Source organism: Heliconius melpomene, chromosome 17 (assembly GCF_056956725.1).
Source record: "Heliconius melpomene rosina isolate 202511_hmr_F chromosome 17, ASM5695672v1, whole genome shotgun sequence".
Classification (NCBI taxonomy): Eukaryota; Metazoa; Arthropoda; class Insecta; order Lepidoptera; family Nymphalidae; genus Heliconius; species Heliconius melpomene.
Genome location: NC_140405.1, coordinates 8,362,231 through 8,379,797, shown reverse-complemented (window position 1 = coordinate 8,379,797; position 17,567 = coordinate 8,362,231). Strand labels below are relative to the sequence as shown.

At 34.5% G+C, this 17,567-nt stretch overlaps 1 protein-coding gene and 1 pseudogene across 2 annotated transcripts in view; both read left to right on the top strand.

Annotated features, from left to right (window-relative positions):
* The window catches only part of CrebA (Cyclic-AMP response element binding protein A), a 90,294-nt gene that overhangs the window by 68,162 nt on the left and 4,565 nt on the right, over nt 1–17,567 (top strand). For both annotated transcript variants that reach the window (XM_085200475.1, XM_085200474.1), the window contains exons 2-4: nt 1,452–1,653; nt 15,601–15,791; nt 17,229–17,376. In XM_085200475.1, coding sequence (XP_085056601.1) covers nt 1,452–1,653; nt 15,601–15,791; nt 17,229–17,376 — 541 coding nt within the window. The remainder of the gene's footprint in view (nt 1–1,451; nt 1,654–15,600; nt 15,792–17,228; nt 17,377–17,567) is intronic.
* On the top strand, nt 2,702–4,333 carry LOC146530149 (uncharacterized; annotated as a pseudogene).

Here is a 17,567-nt window from a genome sequence, read left to right as displayed (position 1 = left end):
ATTTCTTGTCTATAATAGAGCGGTAGCTAATTATTTTGTATAGTTACATGAATACTATCATTAATTATTATTTAAACGTTTTTTACAATTAGGTAGTAGTCATTATTAATATTAAAATGTCTGTCAAAAAATTAAAATTCCCCAGTTTCACCAAATAACGTACACTCACCATTCACCAATAAACAACAAACATTCCGATTGCTATTTAAATTTCCTTCACGTCCATCTGGTCATTTAAAATTTACTGGACGGTATTTCCCACCAGCGCAGCGCCAGCTATGAAGCGTCGCAAGCTAAAAGTACAATACCCCCGTCGCTTATACCAAATTAATTCTATATATCTTTAGACTAAAGAATGTCTTTGTGCATTTCACCTAACGAAGGAACCTTTCTATACGAATACTACAATGAATTTCAAATTAATTTACAGTTACAAGGCAGAATAGGTAATCTCTTCAGCTTATATAGCCATAGCGGCTGGCGCGGTTCGTTTTGTTAGCCTTTTGAAATTCTAGATAGCTCGAAATCGTACTACAGACCGAGTGTTTGAAGCAAACAATAGACAGCGATTATAGAAACAGTGAAAACATTTTTCCAACAATGCGCTCACGCGAGCGTGTCCGCTATCCACAATCTCGGCTCGGGCAAGGCCCGCTAAACATTCTCAACTGCCTACGACGTGTATAATACGAATTAGGCAGTGGAGATATCAGGCAGCAAGTGGTTTTGCTCATCAGGCAGTCGGCGGGCGTCCTCTGGGGTCGCTGACCGCGTTTGGCGGACGTTTACTCCCTCCGCCTCCGAACTTCTATTTACTCTCGGCCAAGGTGAGGGCCACGAAGCTAGAGATGCGAATTAATAGTTCGTGCTATTGACCTCCTATGTTATTGAGCTACGTATTTTTTTTGAACGCGAGTGTGTACTATGTATTTATGTTCGTGACTTCATCATTATTTATTGAATTCCAAATAAATATACTTATTGAATTGAGCAATTCGTTTTATTTGAATAAAGTACCTAAAAGCCGTCTCTTTCTTATACATAGGTATAACAAGACTTTTGTTGATAATTACGCTTACAGATAATATATTTTTTAATAGGTTTAATTGATTGTAAAGTGTTTTGATTATCACAACAAATTTCGTATGAATCAAGCAATCTGAATCATAAATCGTTTCGGCATTACGAGTACAAAGACAATAACATAAAAGTTAGGTACCTTACCGATTTATACGTATTTTCTATTCAATTTACAAGAATTGATTACTTATCATTATAATTATACATACGTAATTACAAGTATATTTAACATTCCAATGAGAAAAGTCAATAATCTCCAACTAATATAAACTAATGAATGCTACTAAAAAACCCTTAAAAATAATGTAGAACGTATATAACGTAACGTGTGTCAACTTATACGAAAACTCATAAAAATATATCTCTTACAGGAGATGCAAGATGTTTTGGACGAGGACTCAGACTTGGGCGACTGGATGATAGAAAGGGATTCCAAATTGGGTGTAGTGTTACACGACAGATTGATGACAGATGCAGCATTAGGTGCCGCGCCCATAAAGACAGAACACTCCTACAGCCTCCACTCCGATGTGGAGTCAGCGCCACCCTCGCCACACCACACCAAAGTCGATGGTATGATTCATTGCTTCTTTATTTTTTAACCGAAATATCCTTTTAAGTTCTTTGGTTTTTCCCTTGAAGGTTGTAATAAGTCTAATTGGAAGTAATTCTTAGGCGTCAGTTTCAACGGGATTGACATTTGAATATTGTACCCACAAACACCTAATTCAGATATGCTCAAATTGATATTATTTCAATTAATTCTATTACTGTTATCTTAATTTTTAATTTATCAGTCAGTGTCTATCTCTTTATCTTATTGCACTACATTTAAATCTAGATTGTTTTTTTAGCTTCACGCTCTATCCCGCCAGCAGGGTACGCAGAGAGAACCTAGTGTTAAAACACGACGTTTCCCATTTTTCCGACGAATTCTGGAGGCCTTGCGTGTTTAGTGGTGGAACTCCAACGCCGCTTGGTCATGACACCAGAGCGAAGAAATAAAAATATTAAATATCTCATTTCCTCCCGTATTCGTGTAGGAATCGAAATCACAACCTGTCGTGTTTACAACCACGCTTTGTTCCTATGCGCCACAACTGGCCTCTAATATATGTATGTTATTATATAATCTATATATATAATAAAACTGTAAGGGGGGTAAAATCTGTACATTGAATATAAACTAAAAAAAACCTTTCCGGGGGACTTTATACAAGTAATAGAAGAGAAAAATATAATTTTTGGAATTCTTGTCTGTCTGTCTGTCTGTTGTGACTCTTTAACGCAAAAACTACTGGACGGATTTAAATGAAACTTCTTTTGTCGCATAGCCATTAGTCTTCGCCTACATATAGGCTATAATTTATTTTGATAGCCCGAATACCTGATGTGAAACCCTAGCAGCCCGCCTAATCTATAAGAGATATCAATACAACGCTTTAGGAAAAGTTATTCAGCGTGATTAGCATTTTCTGTTGAAATAAAAAAAAATTGGATCCAACTTTAAAAAATTGCCAGAAAAGATATAAAAACAACACTTTTCTACATTCCCATACAAAAGATCCGTATTAATACTTAAAAGTCAATTTGGACTTTAATACCGTACTATAAAGTTTAAATGTTAGTCGCTGGATTCCGGGAAGGCAAAACAATTGACTGACGTTAGTATCGTATAAATATTATAGCTCCAGATCCCAGAGTCGCCAGAACTATTAGTCTTACATGTAGTTAAGACATATGCTTACATATTATATGCTTACTCACTAATTTGAAAATAGGATCCTTTAAAAGGTAGCAAAAAATAACGGTATATCTCTTTCTGGGCAAATGATGAAGCCATCAGATTGATCTGGTTATATATGAGGGATCTTTAAATAGTCCGTAAATAATATATTTAAATTTTAAAGAACCTTTAGGAAGTTTGGCAGAAGTAAAGGTACACGTGAAAGAATGTGAAATATACATTTTTTACTTTAAAACATATATAAAAACGAGAATTTCTATTTTAATGTAACTGGAAGTGTGCTTTAAGTTGGCACTATCTCTGAAGGTTTTTTTAAGTTAGAGAGTATGCATACAGTCTTAAGTACATATTAGATTTCAGCTTTGCTAAAATGATGTAGGTCTGGGGGCCCTGGGATCTCAGTCTTTTAATGTCAATATTTGTCAATATTTCTATGGTAAAATGTCACTTGAAATGTAAAAGTCTCTTTGTTTTAAATGTGCATCTACATTATTAAATCTAAAAGCCACAAATTTTATAAAATTAATAAAGTGTTGTGTATTTGTGACTTACTAAATATGCCTTCTATAAGGCGGTGGACAAATTTAGGCAGAAGAATCTAATCGTACTGCCCAGAACGTGAAGATTGCAATGAACGTGAAAAAAAACGATTGAGACAGACCCGTAAAGCACGATAGTTTACTACTACTGATAATGGTGCAAATTTGAATCGAGCTCCTTTTTGTTATATATATCAATTGATGCCAGCAGTGCCTACAGCTGTGTTGCTATTGGACCTATGAACTCAGTTAGCCAATATTGTAAGGTTATTGTAAAAATTGAAATTTAAAAATTGTTATTGTAAAATAAAGCCAATAGATTGTGTTGTGTAAATTGATACCGTAACTTTCACCTCCAGAGCCATTGTACTCATTGGTTTTAGGAATAGGAGCATATTCCATATACACTTCTTAAAAAATATTCTACAATACAACGACTGCTTTCAAATGACTTCATTTGGAGTAACAAAAGCAGTTCGGGAAAATTTAATGCTAATTTTTAAGTTTTGTCATAGTATTTGCAGTTGCATGTATGTTAATCATAACTATTATAGCCCATACGCATTACAATACATTTTTCCCTCAACAGTTACAAGGTCAAATATATCATAGAGCAGGTTTATTGTTACCAGTACCAGATAGCGACTACAAGTCTTAGCAAATTTATTTTATGAAAAATTCTCCACAAGAAATCAACCTACGTTGTACACATAACAATTCACTGAAAAGGTCAATAGTTGAACAATTACAAAAATTATTTCACGAATACAATTAACTAATTATATTTTTCAAAAGTGCAATGTTTTAATGCATCTTCTATCGATGAAGTTGCCATTGTTGAAATTGGAGAAAATTTGGAGTCACGTGAAATAATCGATTACAACGTATTAAGGAAACACATCGCTCATATGATGCACTGCAATATCCCATTATATTTATATTGGCTATGATTTCCCAATCAAGATGATAAATGCAGGTAATTGAAATATTTTGTTTATGAGATGCTATGTCATCTACAATATCACTTACTAAACACTTTAATTTGATTTGACAGTTGAATTTAGAAAGAACTTTAAAAGATCTACGGATTTTATTATCAGGAGATTTTCGCCAAACATTGCCAGTGGTTCCACGTTCAAAGCAAGCTGATGAACTGAAATCATGTTTAAAGTCCTCCAAATTGTAGAAACATGTCAAGGTATTACATTTAAGCGAGAATATTCGTGTCATGATGCAAAATGATCAATCTGGAGACATATTCTCTAATTAACTCATTGATATTGGTAATGGCAAACTTCCTATAGATGCGCTGATTGGCTGCATCACCTTTCCTGATCGTTTTTGTGAGTTAACGTAATCCAAAGATGAACTCATTCATCATAAAGTGCTTCCAAATGTTGCTGAAAATTATTTATTCCATGGTTGGTTGAACGGAAGAGCTTTACTGGCTGCCAAACACACTGATATAAATGAATTAAATTTTCAATTTCCAAGATGTAATTCCTGGCGTAATGAGGACATATAAATCAGTTGATACGGCTACTAATGAAGATGATGTCGTGAACTATCTACCGGAATTTTTAAACTCACTTGATTTGCCAGGGTTTCCGCCTAACAATCTTCATGGTCCATTTAAGTGGCGGTTTTTAATTGGAGCTACCCCTTTGTGGGGAAAAACCGAGGGGAGAGTAAAATAGAAGGAGTAGGATAGGTAGAAGAAGGAGAGAGCTAAGGAAAGGAGGAGGGGAAGGGGGGGGGGACACCATTCTTCCGGACTGGATGAGGATGTAAGAGTGGCGGCTCGAGGATCCGGGGTCGCGTACCCGTATGCCCACAAACAAATATCGGACAGATATTAGTCAGGACATCCTCTGGAATAAGAATGAAGAACGGAAAAGCGGTGGGACCTGACGACATTCCGATCGAAGCGTGGAAATCGTTGGGCTTTCTTGGTGTGCTCATGCTTACTGACCTTTTTAACCATATCTTGAACACTGGTAAGATGCCGCATCAGTGGCGGCTTAGCTTTATTACCCCTATTTACAAGGGAAGGGGCAGTGTTCAAGATTGTGGTAGTTATAGGGGCATTAAGCTTATGAGTCATACCATGAAGCTCTTCGAGCGCATGATCGACCTCAGGCTCCGCCGAGAGTGTACTGTCTCTGCGTCTCAATATGGATTTCAGCCAGGATCAGGCACCATGGACGCCATTTTCGCCCTCAGAACTTTGATGGAGGCATACAGGGAAAAAAGGAGAGCTCTGCATGTGGCCTTTTTAGATCTGCAGAAGGCCTTTGACTGTGTGCCTCGTCAGTGTATCTGGTGGGCATTGCGATCCAAAGGGATCCCTGAGGCCTATATTGAGATTATCAGAGGCATGTACTACGATTCCGCTTCTATGGTTAGGACTGCTGTTGGCGACACTAGACCCTTCCCGATTACAGTGGGGGTTCACCAGGGCTCGGCTCTTAGTCCGTTCTTATTCAATGTAGTGCTCGATACTGTCTCGGCTCACATCCAGGACCAGCCTCCATGGCTGATGATGTATGCCGACGACATAGCACTCATTGCCGAGAACCGACTGACGCTGGAGCGTAAAGTGAACCTCTGGAAGGGTACGCTTGAGAACGGCGGTCTTAAACTAAATGTGTCGAAGACAGAGTACATGGCCTGCGGGAGCCGGGACTCGAGCACCATCCTTATAGGTCCTGAGCCAGCCGTTAAGTCGGAGAAGTTCAGGTACCTTGGATCCGTTATGCACGAGTCTGGAGGCATCGATCACGATGTCCATGGCCGGATAAGCGCTGCCTGGGCCAAATGGCGGGAGGTCACTGGTGTGGTCTGCGACCGCAGAATACCGCCCAAGCTCAAGGGGCTGATATACAAGAGCATCGTCGGACCGGTTCTTTTATACGGCAGCGAATGTTGGCCAGCACTATCTCGGCACACTCAGGAGCTTCACGTCACGGAAATGAACCTGACCGCATACGCAACACATTCATTCTAGGTAGTCTTGGGGTCCGTGATGTAGCGGATAAGCTCCAAGAGCGTCGCTTGAGATGGTTTGGCCATGTTACGCGCCGGCCTAAGAACTATGTCGGACGCAAGTGCCTTGCTATACCAGTTCCTGGGACGCGACCTTCCGGAAGCCCAAGGAAGCGCTGGTTGGATGTCGTGATGCAGCACATGAGAGCCAATGGTCTAACCACCGAGGACGCAAAAGATCGTGCAAAGTGGAGTAGTTTGACTAGGAAGGCATACCCTGGCAATAGCCGGGATTAATGCCAGGAAGAAGAAGAATCTTCAATTAAAGCTTGTATGTGTAGTTGTAATTTTGCGAAACTTTGTAAAGGCACACGATTAGCGATAAAAAAATAATGAATAACGTAATAGAAGCAATCATATTGAAAGGAAAGTATAAAGGAGAAGACTTTTTGATGATGCGGGGCATCCCAATGATTTCGACTGACATACCATACGAGCTTAAAAGACTACAGTTTCCAGTACGGCTTGATTTCGCAATGACTATAAACAAATCCCAGGGGCAGTTATCAAGTGTTTGTGGTATTAATATAGAAAACTCATGTTTCTCGCATGGTCTATTGTATGTTGCCTGTTCCCGTGTTGGAAAACCATCTGCTCTGTTTGTTTACGCGCCAGATAACCAAACAAAAAATAACGGGTACCATAAAGTTCTACAATGAAAATGAAACTGAATTTAGAATAAGTAAAAATAAAATATAATAAGTAGGTATCATAATAAGATATCGGAAATTGTTATTTTTATTGTAATTTTTAATGAATATTACAAGAATTTAAAGTGATTTAAGTTTTTTTTTTTGATATTATATAATTGTTGACTTATCAACTTTCTTTATTTTTTTATCTTACTAGCTGACCCGGTGTCCCGAATAGTAGAATACATATTAAAAAAAAAGAATCGACTGTAAGGCGATACGAAGTTCGCGGGTCTGCTAGTTCAACATAATATAGTTATTTCACATATATTAATAGATACTTTTAATTCCAAAGCTTATCTCTTTTATCTGATTATCAATGATGCTTCTCATAAACGAACGTGAGTGCGTGATTATGTATATATAAACGGATTTTACAAAATCCGCGTAAAAACTAAGTTACAATCACGTTTTGCTGACTAATACAATGCTTTTGTGAATATTTAAATGTTTCACTTACGCATCAATACCTAGGTACCTACATTTTGATTTAGAACCAAATCGTCAGTATATACGTCGAATTACTAAATTAATCAACAAATAATTATTTATTAATATTTTCATTTATTCGCTCTGGCACTAAGGCAAAGATTCATCGTTCAGTTTCGCCACTCAAAAAATTCTGAGGGAAGTTAGGAACGGAGTGTCTCAACACTAGGTTCCCTCTGCCTACCCTATTGTGTACGGGATGCAGCGTGAAGCTGAAAACAAAACATTTTCTCAAGTCCTAATTGAAAAAAAATATATTATAGTACCTGTTGATAAAATAGCTTCTATAATCTATAAGTCGGGCTAAACTCATTGAGAACATTATACCGAATATCGGCCATAGCAATAAAATCATACAGATAAATATTTTTATCTCAGTCTTAGGATTATCCATATCGTACACAACAAACACACCGCTTTGAAATATTGTAACTAAATAATCTAAGTAATATTTACGTCATAGAGGCCGTCTGTCGCCGGTTCGATCCCCACTCGAGGAAGTGAAATATTTATTTACGTTTCCATTTCTTTGCTCTAGTGTCGAGGCAAAGCGCGGCGTTGAGTTTTGCCACTCAACACGCAATGCCTCCAGAATTCGACAGAAAATGGGAAACGGAGGTTCCCTCTGCCTACCCTGCTGTGTGCGGGATACAGCGTGAAGCTGATTTTTTTTTACTTACGTCATAACTTAAAGCTATACCTATTTTTGTAAGTCCGCTCTCCAACTTCAAATTAAAATATTTGAATAAATATTTGTAACATATATAATTATATTACAAGGCTGATTTTTTTTTATTCTTATGCATTGCAAAATGCGGATGCAATTCTATTTTTAACTTAAAGTTATTTAGAGATAAGTATATAATACAAAACCAATCTTACTTAACGGAACTCCATTAAGCCTTCAGCTCCACGCTTTAGGAAAACGAAAGAAAAACAAACATTTCTCCAAATCGAATTGTCAAATTATTAAAATTTGCAACAAAATCTCTTTAAAATCAATATACTTTAAATACAATAGTACAATTTCAAAATAATTACGAAAATTAATATAATAAATGATATATATTATACGAATAATGCGGGCTTATCTAATACCAATAATCTTTTGTCAAAGAGACAATAAAATGCACCGCGGGGTTTCTATAGAATAAAGATAGATCTATCTAACATCACACTATAATAACATTTTAGAACTGAATTAGAAAAAGCTTCATCGAGACAGTTGAATAGACCAACTCTTTATTTAAATATATTTTTCTATATCTTTTTAGATATGTAATTTTAAAAAGAATCTTTTTATTTAAAATACGCTATGATATTACATAAATAATTATAGCTGTTAATATTTTTTAAAAATATCGTTTGTCTCGTTCAATTGGCGAAAACGCGGCGTTAAGCTCCATTTATACACGCAGTGCCCAAAAAAATATTCATATAAATATCAAATTATTATATCTCTTTCACGCTACTTAGACTGTAACATAATATTTTTTAATAAACTAATATTGGGTGATCTTATTAGCAAGTACCTAATAATAATAATAATCTGACGGAGATAACGCTATCTAAACGATAAGCGTTTGTTTTCAAACAGTACCAAATGTTATGTAACGAAAATGACTGTTACAATTTTTTTTTATATAAACACTTGTGGACCCGAACGCGGCTACGCCCGCTTAAACTATAAGAATATTTATTAAATATATTTATGAAATTATTTTCAGTTTTCAATAGAGAGATGCGTTAAGCAAGCTCATTTTGGGTGACGTTTTCTAACAAAAAACTTTGCAAATCGTTGCTTAGCAACGCGACGGTTGTTATTAACATGGCGGAATAAATTGCATGTCAAATTAATAAGTATTTTAATTTGTGGGTATATATCGAAAATATTACAAATATAAGAAAAAAAAGTATCCTATGTTCATCCCGAGACCCTCAAGTATCTCTATATGAGTATTTTATCACAATTAAATTAACAGTTAGGCCCTGATTGCGTAAAAGACAGACAGACAGACAGAGTTAATTTCGAATTTATAATATAGGTATGGATGGATAATGATTTGGCTTCCTAAAATAAAAAAAATAAACTTAAATTTTCTTCGTAAAATAAAAAAAACCAACCATAGTTTTAATCTTGTTTTGGTACAATTTTTATGTGTAGATAAAATTAATGTTTTTAATTATAATTGTTTACATCGATTATATCAACAGATTATTAAATCAAATTCTAAGTAAACATATTATTTATCATACATACCAAGTACCAATACTGGCTTGGAGTCTATTAATAATACATTTGAGAATGACTCATAGTTGATGGATTTCGCTTCGGCTTGCATTGTTCCTATGGAATTTCTGCTCTGGAGCTAAATGTCAAATGTAGAACTAATATAATTTTATAGTACGATTATAATTCCGTAGGTTTAATAGTAGCTATACTATAATCAATAAAGATTCGATTACTATGTAAACATCCATTCAAATGTACAGTGAGATATTTTTAAACTGTTTGACTAAGTTTGATAACTATATATACGAGTATATACATATAATATTATTATTTTAAATCTTAAATCTAAATTAGAAATATTTTGTTTTTTAAATCAAAACCATATTGCTTGGAGTTCTGCAACTGCCCTGAACAACACCCAGTCTAACAATTGTTTGACATAGTGTAAAAAAACAAAATTTTAGCATTCCTTAAAGTGAATATTATTATACATTCTTAAATTTAAATTACAAGAGACTTGCAAGTAGTTCTCTTCACTTAAGTTTGTTGATCGACAAAACAGACGCTGTTTTTTCATAGGCTAAATACTTACAATGATAAATCGCTTTATTAGATTCAAAGTCTTTTTAACTATTAAATTAAAGTAATTTATAGTTTTATTTGTTGGCACTGGTGTCGGAGAAATATTATATTTATATTATTTTAATTTTCCAGCTGCAAATAATACAAACGTTTAAAAGTAATAACAAATTATAATCATCAATTTTATCTATCTTTCGGATGTGAGTTAGATTATAAGGAATCGATGATAAAATTAATTATAAAATGAACTTTATCGGATAAAAAATCGATTATTATCTGTAGGAAACATAGTGAACACGTTCCTTAATGCGTATTTAATGCTTTTTTATCGTAAATTATCCGAAATTGATTGTGAATGGCCTTTTTGATTGTTAGGATACCTATTTCTTATAATATGTGAAGTTGTTTTTTTTTCACCTTCTCGCTGTATCCCGCGTATAGCAAGGTAGACAGAGGGAACCTAATATTAAACCACTTCGTTCCCCTTTTATCGCCCAATTTTAGAGGCATTGATTGTTGAGGTGGTGGAACTCAACGGGGTGCTTTGCTTTGTTACCAGAGCGAGGAATTAATAAATAATAATTAATCCCCGAGTGGGAATCGAACCTATAACCATCGTGCTTAGAATAACACCGTTGTGCTACTGGGTCACGGCGACCTCCTGTTGTATATTTGTTTAAATAATAATTTCCTTAATTTTAATTACTAGCTTAAGAAGGAAAAAGAAGAATTGTTGACAATTAAGAAGATGCATTTTACTTTTTGTTTATACGATCATATATGTGCTCGAATAAAACGTAAAAAAGGGTTTTCAATTTAAATTAATTTAAATATTTAGTCGAGCTACCCAAAATTCAACTCGAACCGACTATCAGCATCGTTAACAGCACCTAAGCTTGATTTATGATGGAGTCGTGGACGTTTTATTGGACAATTACTTTTAATTTCATGTGCGTGATACAAACTCGATATGTTTATTATGTTTTATCACACCTTTTACAATAGATTAAATAGTACATACACTCCATCGCTATTTATATAGTTTCGATGAACGATTGAATGCTGTTAAAATTTTAAGTATTTTAATTCCAAAACTTTCTTTCAGCTTCACGCTGATATAGCTAGGTAGGCAGAGGGAACCTAGTGTTCCCCACTTTCCGTCTAAATCGAAGCACTGTGTATTGAGTGGCGGAACACAACGTCGCGCCTTCAAAAGCCTTTATACTAGAGCGAGGAAATTAAAATATTGATAATTCATTCCCCCGAGTGGAAATCGAGCCTACAACTGTCGTGTTATGGTCAGGCGGTTGGGCTCTTGAGCCACTACGACCTTTTAATTCAAAAACTTTCGTGCTTTATCTTAACTTAAATATTATAACAATTGAGTAATTCTGATAGAAATAAATAGGAATCCACGGTATAATACGTAATATTGAGTAGGTAATTATCGATTCACAAAGAAGGAATCTACAAAATATATCAAGGAAACACATTAAATATTATGTATTTTAACGCAGTAATAAATAACTGAACGAAATTATTTAAAATTTCCAGCAAAATCGCAATTTTTATATACTCGTATATATATACATACATAATAATTTTTACCCAAATTGGCGTTGTCCGTCAGTTTACCTAGCACTTACCGTTGCTCGGCCATTAATTTAATCACGAGCACCTACCAACGTATAAATTATATCTGATTTCGGTGAAAGGTATTCGTTCGTATGTGAGGCGCGCGCCCGCTTTTTACAATGTAAATTACGAGCAAACGACTCGCGCATGATACGAGTACTCTAAAAGTCCTTACTTTACATAAACTGTATTTACTGTTAGCTATGAATATTTGGCTACATATATAGGATTCATAAAATTAAATGTTTTAAATTTTAAATAAAAAAATATATAATATTTTGCAAAATAGTTTATTAACTAGATAGAGGTTGCTTTTTTGCAGAACTGTTTATACTTATAATAAAATGTTAACGTTTCATGTCTCTACATGGATGATAAACAAGAAAAAATGTTATTTGGCGCCTTTGTTAGTGTAATAGAATGATGATATTTATTTTTTTTGTTTATTTGTCTGTTGTCTCTTTGTTTTTGCGTTTGTTCAAAAACGGCTTAATCAATTTGAATGCAGTTTTCACTATTTGATTTTGACAAACCTACCTTAACATTTACTTTTTGTTTTATTTCAATTCGTTCACAAATAAAAAAAATTATGTCAATGTGAAACATTTCATGCGACAATTTTGCTACAAAATAAGTATTTCAATTGAATTGGGTAAAACTTTAACTATCAACATGTGAATATTGTATTTAAAACGATAATGTTATTAGGTCACGTACAAATAATTGAGAGGAGAAAATAAATAATTGTTTAGTACAAATTACAAGCGGGCGAAGCCACGCGTGGGCCACTGGAACTAAGTAAATCTTTTTAAATGTCGTTGACATTCATTTATATTCAAATTATATTCGCAAATAAACGCTTTAAAATTTAAACGCTAACTCAATTATTATCACTTTCTATATAATATAATAGATATCCGCAACTCGCAAGACGTCTCAGTTCGACGACCGCTGCCATGTCGCCATCAAAAACATAAACCTGTCACGATCTTAACGAATCCTAACAAATACTATCAAGATGAATGGATGCTGGACAAGTGCTAAATATTATTTGGCCACATCGAATGAAACTCACTCATGTAAATTAACTTATGTATTTATACTTATTTTATAACCTTACAAGGAAAATACCTTTATATATTCTTTGAAACTAAATCACGTACGCTCAGATAAGATATAAGAAAATAAAAATAAAATCTTTATGAGTTAATACTGTGAAATTAACTGTTGTTTTTTTTAACTTCACGCGGTATCCCGCATATAGTAGAGCAGCAGAGGGAACTTGAGAACGTAGTGCAAAGATACTCCGTTCCCATTAAGACACTGCCGTTCCCCACTTGTCGTCAAATTATGGAAGCATTGCGTATTGAGTGGTGGAACTGAACGTCGCCGCTTTGACTCGTTACGAGAACGAAATCGACGAGTGAGAATCGAACCCATAACTTGTCGCGTTTACAGTGTATTCAATATTTAAAATTAATATATAAAACCTATGGAATTAATTATTAATAAACTACTTTACTTCTTCAATACTCTTGAAACATAACAACTAATATATGTTGACCGTAATTAAATCTAATAGATAAATGATAACTGATAAGAAACCCATCATAATGAATTTAGATAAGTAAACAGCCCCGAGTGACTACTCGCACCTTCATAATAAACTCAAACACGAAACAATATTTGCAAAAGCATATCTGCACTTGGTTGTTTCTATAAATAAGTTTAAATGAATCACGCATTATATATGTATTTAATACAAATATATGTATATTTGACAATATATTTGCGTTTATAAATAAGTCTATGATCCGATTTAAAGTAATTAGGAAAATATTCGTTTCGATATCGATTTCTATTGTCCTTCAATCGTCCACAACATTATTTTTTTACCAATATATCTGATGATGATATGACCCTGGTAATAGCCGGGATTACTGCCAGGAAGAAGAAGAAGATATCTGATGATGATATGATATGAGTTGTTTACCAAATATCAATTTAATAGTTTTGAGATCGGTCGTGATGCAGGGGCACAAGCGTGAGACAGTAAACGCGGCAGGTTCCCACTCGAGGAAATGAAATATTAAATATTTTCATTTCCCCGTTTTGCTGTCGAGGCAAAGCGCTGCGTTAAGTTTCGCCACTCAGAATACAGTTCCAAAATTCCGTTGAAAGTGGGAATCGGACTGTCTTAATGCCCCTTCTGCCTACAGGAAAATAAAATGAAAAACAACTAAATTATTCTTCACAATTGTTAATACAATATTAATTATATTTAAATAAAAAAATAATTATTCAATCAACCGCCAATAAAATGAAGGATGTTTTAACACTTTCCAAAGTACGATTATAATCGTACTTGAAACGAAGACGCCTGACGAGTTAATCACGCATTCCTGTTTTACAACGGTGATGCAACGGAATGCCTGCACAAACGTTTCTAATCCTAATTGCGGGTACTTGTGTATGTTTATGTTTTAAACAGATGTGTTCGTTGCGAAATGTCTGTATTAATTATATTTTGATTTTTGTTATGTTATTTTGCTATTGTGTTACCTGTGGTATAGCGTTTTTTACTGAACAGGCTGATTGTACTGATGGATTCTGGGAAGCTTTCCTTAATATTTAGTGTTTGTTTTATTTCAATCGGTTCATAAAAAATCGCATTTGTAGTTCATAAAAAAACGAAAATAATTCAAATAAGGAAATAAATAATGACGAGCGGGTCACTAGTATATAGATAAAATTTTAGATGTTAAACGTAATATATATAAAAGAGATTTCGCTCAAGAACGATTACGAGTATTAAAAATGTGCTTAAAAATTTGAAATATCGACTTCGACCACCATCTTATTTCACGTAACATGCACAAAAACAGTTAAAAGTGTAAAAGCATGCAATCCGACATCTTAGTTTCAACACAACAGTTCCACCTGATCGCACGAACGCATAACTCGAACGAAGATTCGATACAGATTCTTCAACAGTTACCTAAAAGTAGACGTTAACTTTCATAAGTGACAATCGAACGAAGTTGTATGTAATTCTGTAACGCCGTTAACCCACTTATCGCTAAAATATATTATTAAATTTAACTGTAATATAGATTTAGTTTTCAAACTTAAATTACATTTTGCATAATAAAATACTGTTGGAACACAAAAGATTTTAAATGAAACAATTATGTTTAAGAATTACTATTTCATTTATTACTAATACAAAATAACAAGCTTTTAATTTTATTCTTTTTGAATTCTGTCTCGCCTTTTCTGTCTATTCTAAAATTAAACCTAAACCTGTAGTGGTTCACATGGGAAATATCGCAATAAGCTTTACAGCACATACATCCATATGCTAACTAAACGATGAATAAGATAACAACTTTGTAAGTTCTAAATACCTTTTGTTTATTATGAAAATTTACTTGCAACATATTTTTTGGAAAAATTTTGAACCACCTTTACCTGAAGAAATATGTTTTTAAGCTAACTTGAATAAAAACATAAAATTCATTAGTATCAGTTGTTCATATATCAATTTTACATTTCCAGACATGGAAGACGAATGCTATCCAGCCATACCAGCAAGCGCGTGGAGAAGCAGACGGCGGTCTAGCGATTCACCCCTCCCAGAAGTGAAGGCGGAACCTAAATCGGAACCCGAGTCGCCAGCTTCATCGTGTCCCCCTTCACCAACGCCAGGCACGCCTGTAACACACGTCGATTACGTCATAGACCACACGGTACGTATCTGGAGTTCTAGACCACACGCTCTCTAGATGTAGGTCGGAAATAAAGTAATACTACCTATACGAGTCGCGACTGTGTCACGCGGAAATTTGTTGGTTCAAATGAATTACCTGTTCTACTTAGTACGTGTTACATGTGTTAGGAATTGTTATTGCAGAAAAAATGTAATTGTTGTAATTTGAACAATTTTTTTATACCACTGCGTGTTCTCTATCACGAACATAGCAAGGTAGACAGAGGGAACCCGGGAACCTGGTGTCAAGACACTCCGCTCTACTTTATGACGAATTTTGCCTTGTTACCAGAGCGAAGAAAATAAAATTTTCAATATTTTATTTCCTCGATTGGGAATTGAACCCAAAAACTGTCGCACGCTTGTGCCTCACTACCACGACTGGCCTCAAACGCCTGGTTAAAACCATTTAAAGTAGATTAACTAGTGATTATATTTAAATTCACTAAAAGAGAAAGAGAAAAAAAAACAAATCTATACATCACTTCTCTAACAAGATATTTAGATAGATCGCTGTAAAAAGATAGCTTGATATAAACATTCAATAGTAAAAAAGCCAAAAGATGACCTCACGTTTAATTGATACGTGAATGGTAATCGTGAGTTCATATCCAATATCTATCAAAATTCCATGACTCGGCATTAAGTAAAAGGTTACTTAAGTTCAACTAGCCGACGCTGCCTTTGCGACTTTCTCTGTAATTTGACCTCAAAAAATATGGACGATTTTTAAGAACTTAAGATCTGGTGTAATTACACACTGCCTATATGTTTATATGCCATGTACGAAAAGGTTACTTTACGGTCTCGATAATGTGGTTTGACAAGCGCAAACGAAATGTTGAGTATAATCGACAAGACCTTTCTGTTTTTCTTACAAATCCATTTTGTATACTTGCTGTTCTTGAAAAATATGCTGACTTTATACTTTGAATGTACGTAGTACTGTTAGATTTATTATAAGCAGTATTAAAAGTTTGCGAAATCGGGTGCTGCTATACTTAAAAGATGCAAATTTTCTTCAGAATTATACAGCAGTTATCGGCATACTAATTGATGTATATAGAGATCAGATACTAGACCACGCAATCTTTTCAACCAAATATAGTTATTATTATTGTATAACATTCTAACATGGCGTAAATGTTTCCTGTATTATATATGGCTTATTTATTTTAGTTTAGTTATAGAATCAGTTTTAATAACGATATGCCAATCACTTTCCTTTCACAGTTACATATATTGAAAGAAGTGTATGTTAAAAGATTTAACAGCCAAGTTCAATTTGATCTTATTTAGAAAACTTATAGGTTCAATTTATTGTTATTTAGAAAATTTATAGGCTTCATTTGATGTTATATCAAATGAAGCCTATAAATTTATATATATCTCTCTATCTATATATTTCTCTACACAGACCGGTACAATCCACATGCCACAAGCCGTCCTACAGAAGGTGGGAGCGGCGGGCGTGCCACAGCTCCTGCTGAGCGCGGCGCCTCGCATCGCCAACTCCCTGAACAACAACAAGCTGTCGATTAAAGTCACGTCCTCAGGCACTTCAGGTACCGCCCTACTTACAGCTTTGAACCGATAGCGCATATTGATAACTGTGAAGTTTTAATTAAATTGATATTTTATAGTCGACTTTTTGTCGCTTCTCCCCGCCTTGATATTTATTTAAGTATCGTCAGAGTTATATTATGTATGTTGCTAAATATATGTTATGGAGATCGAAAACTTATTTATTTATATT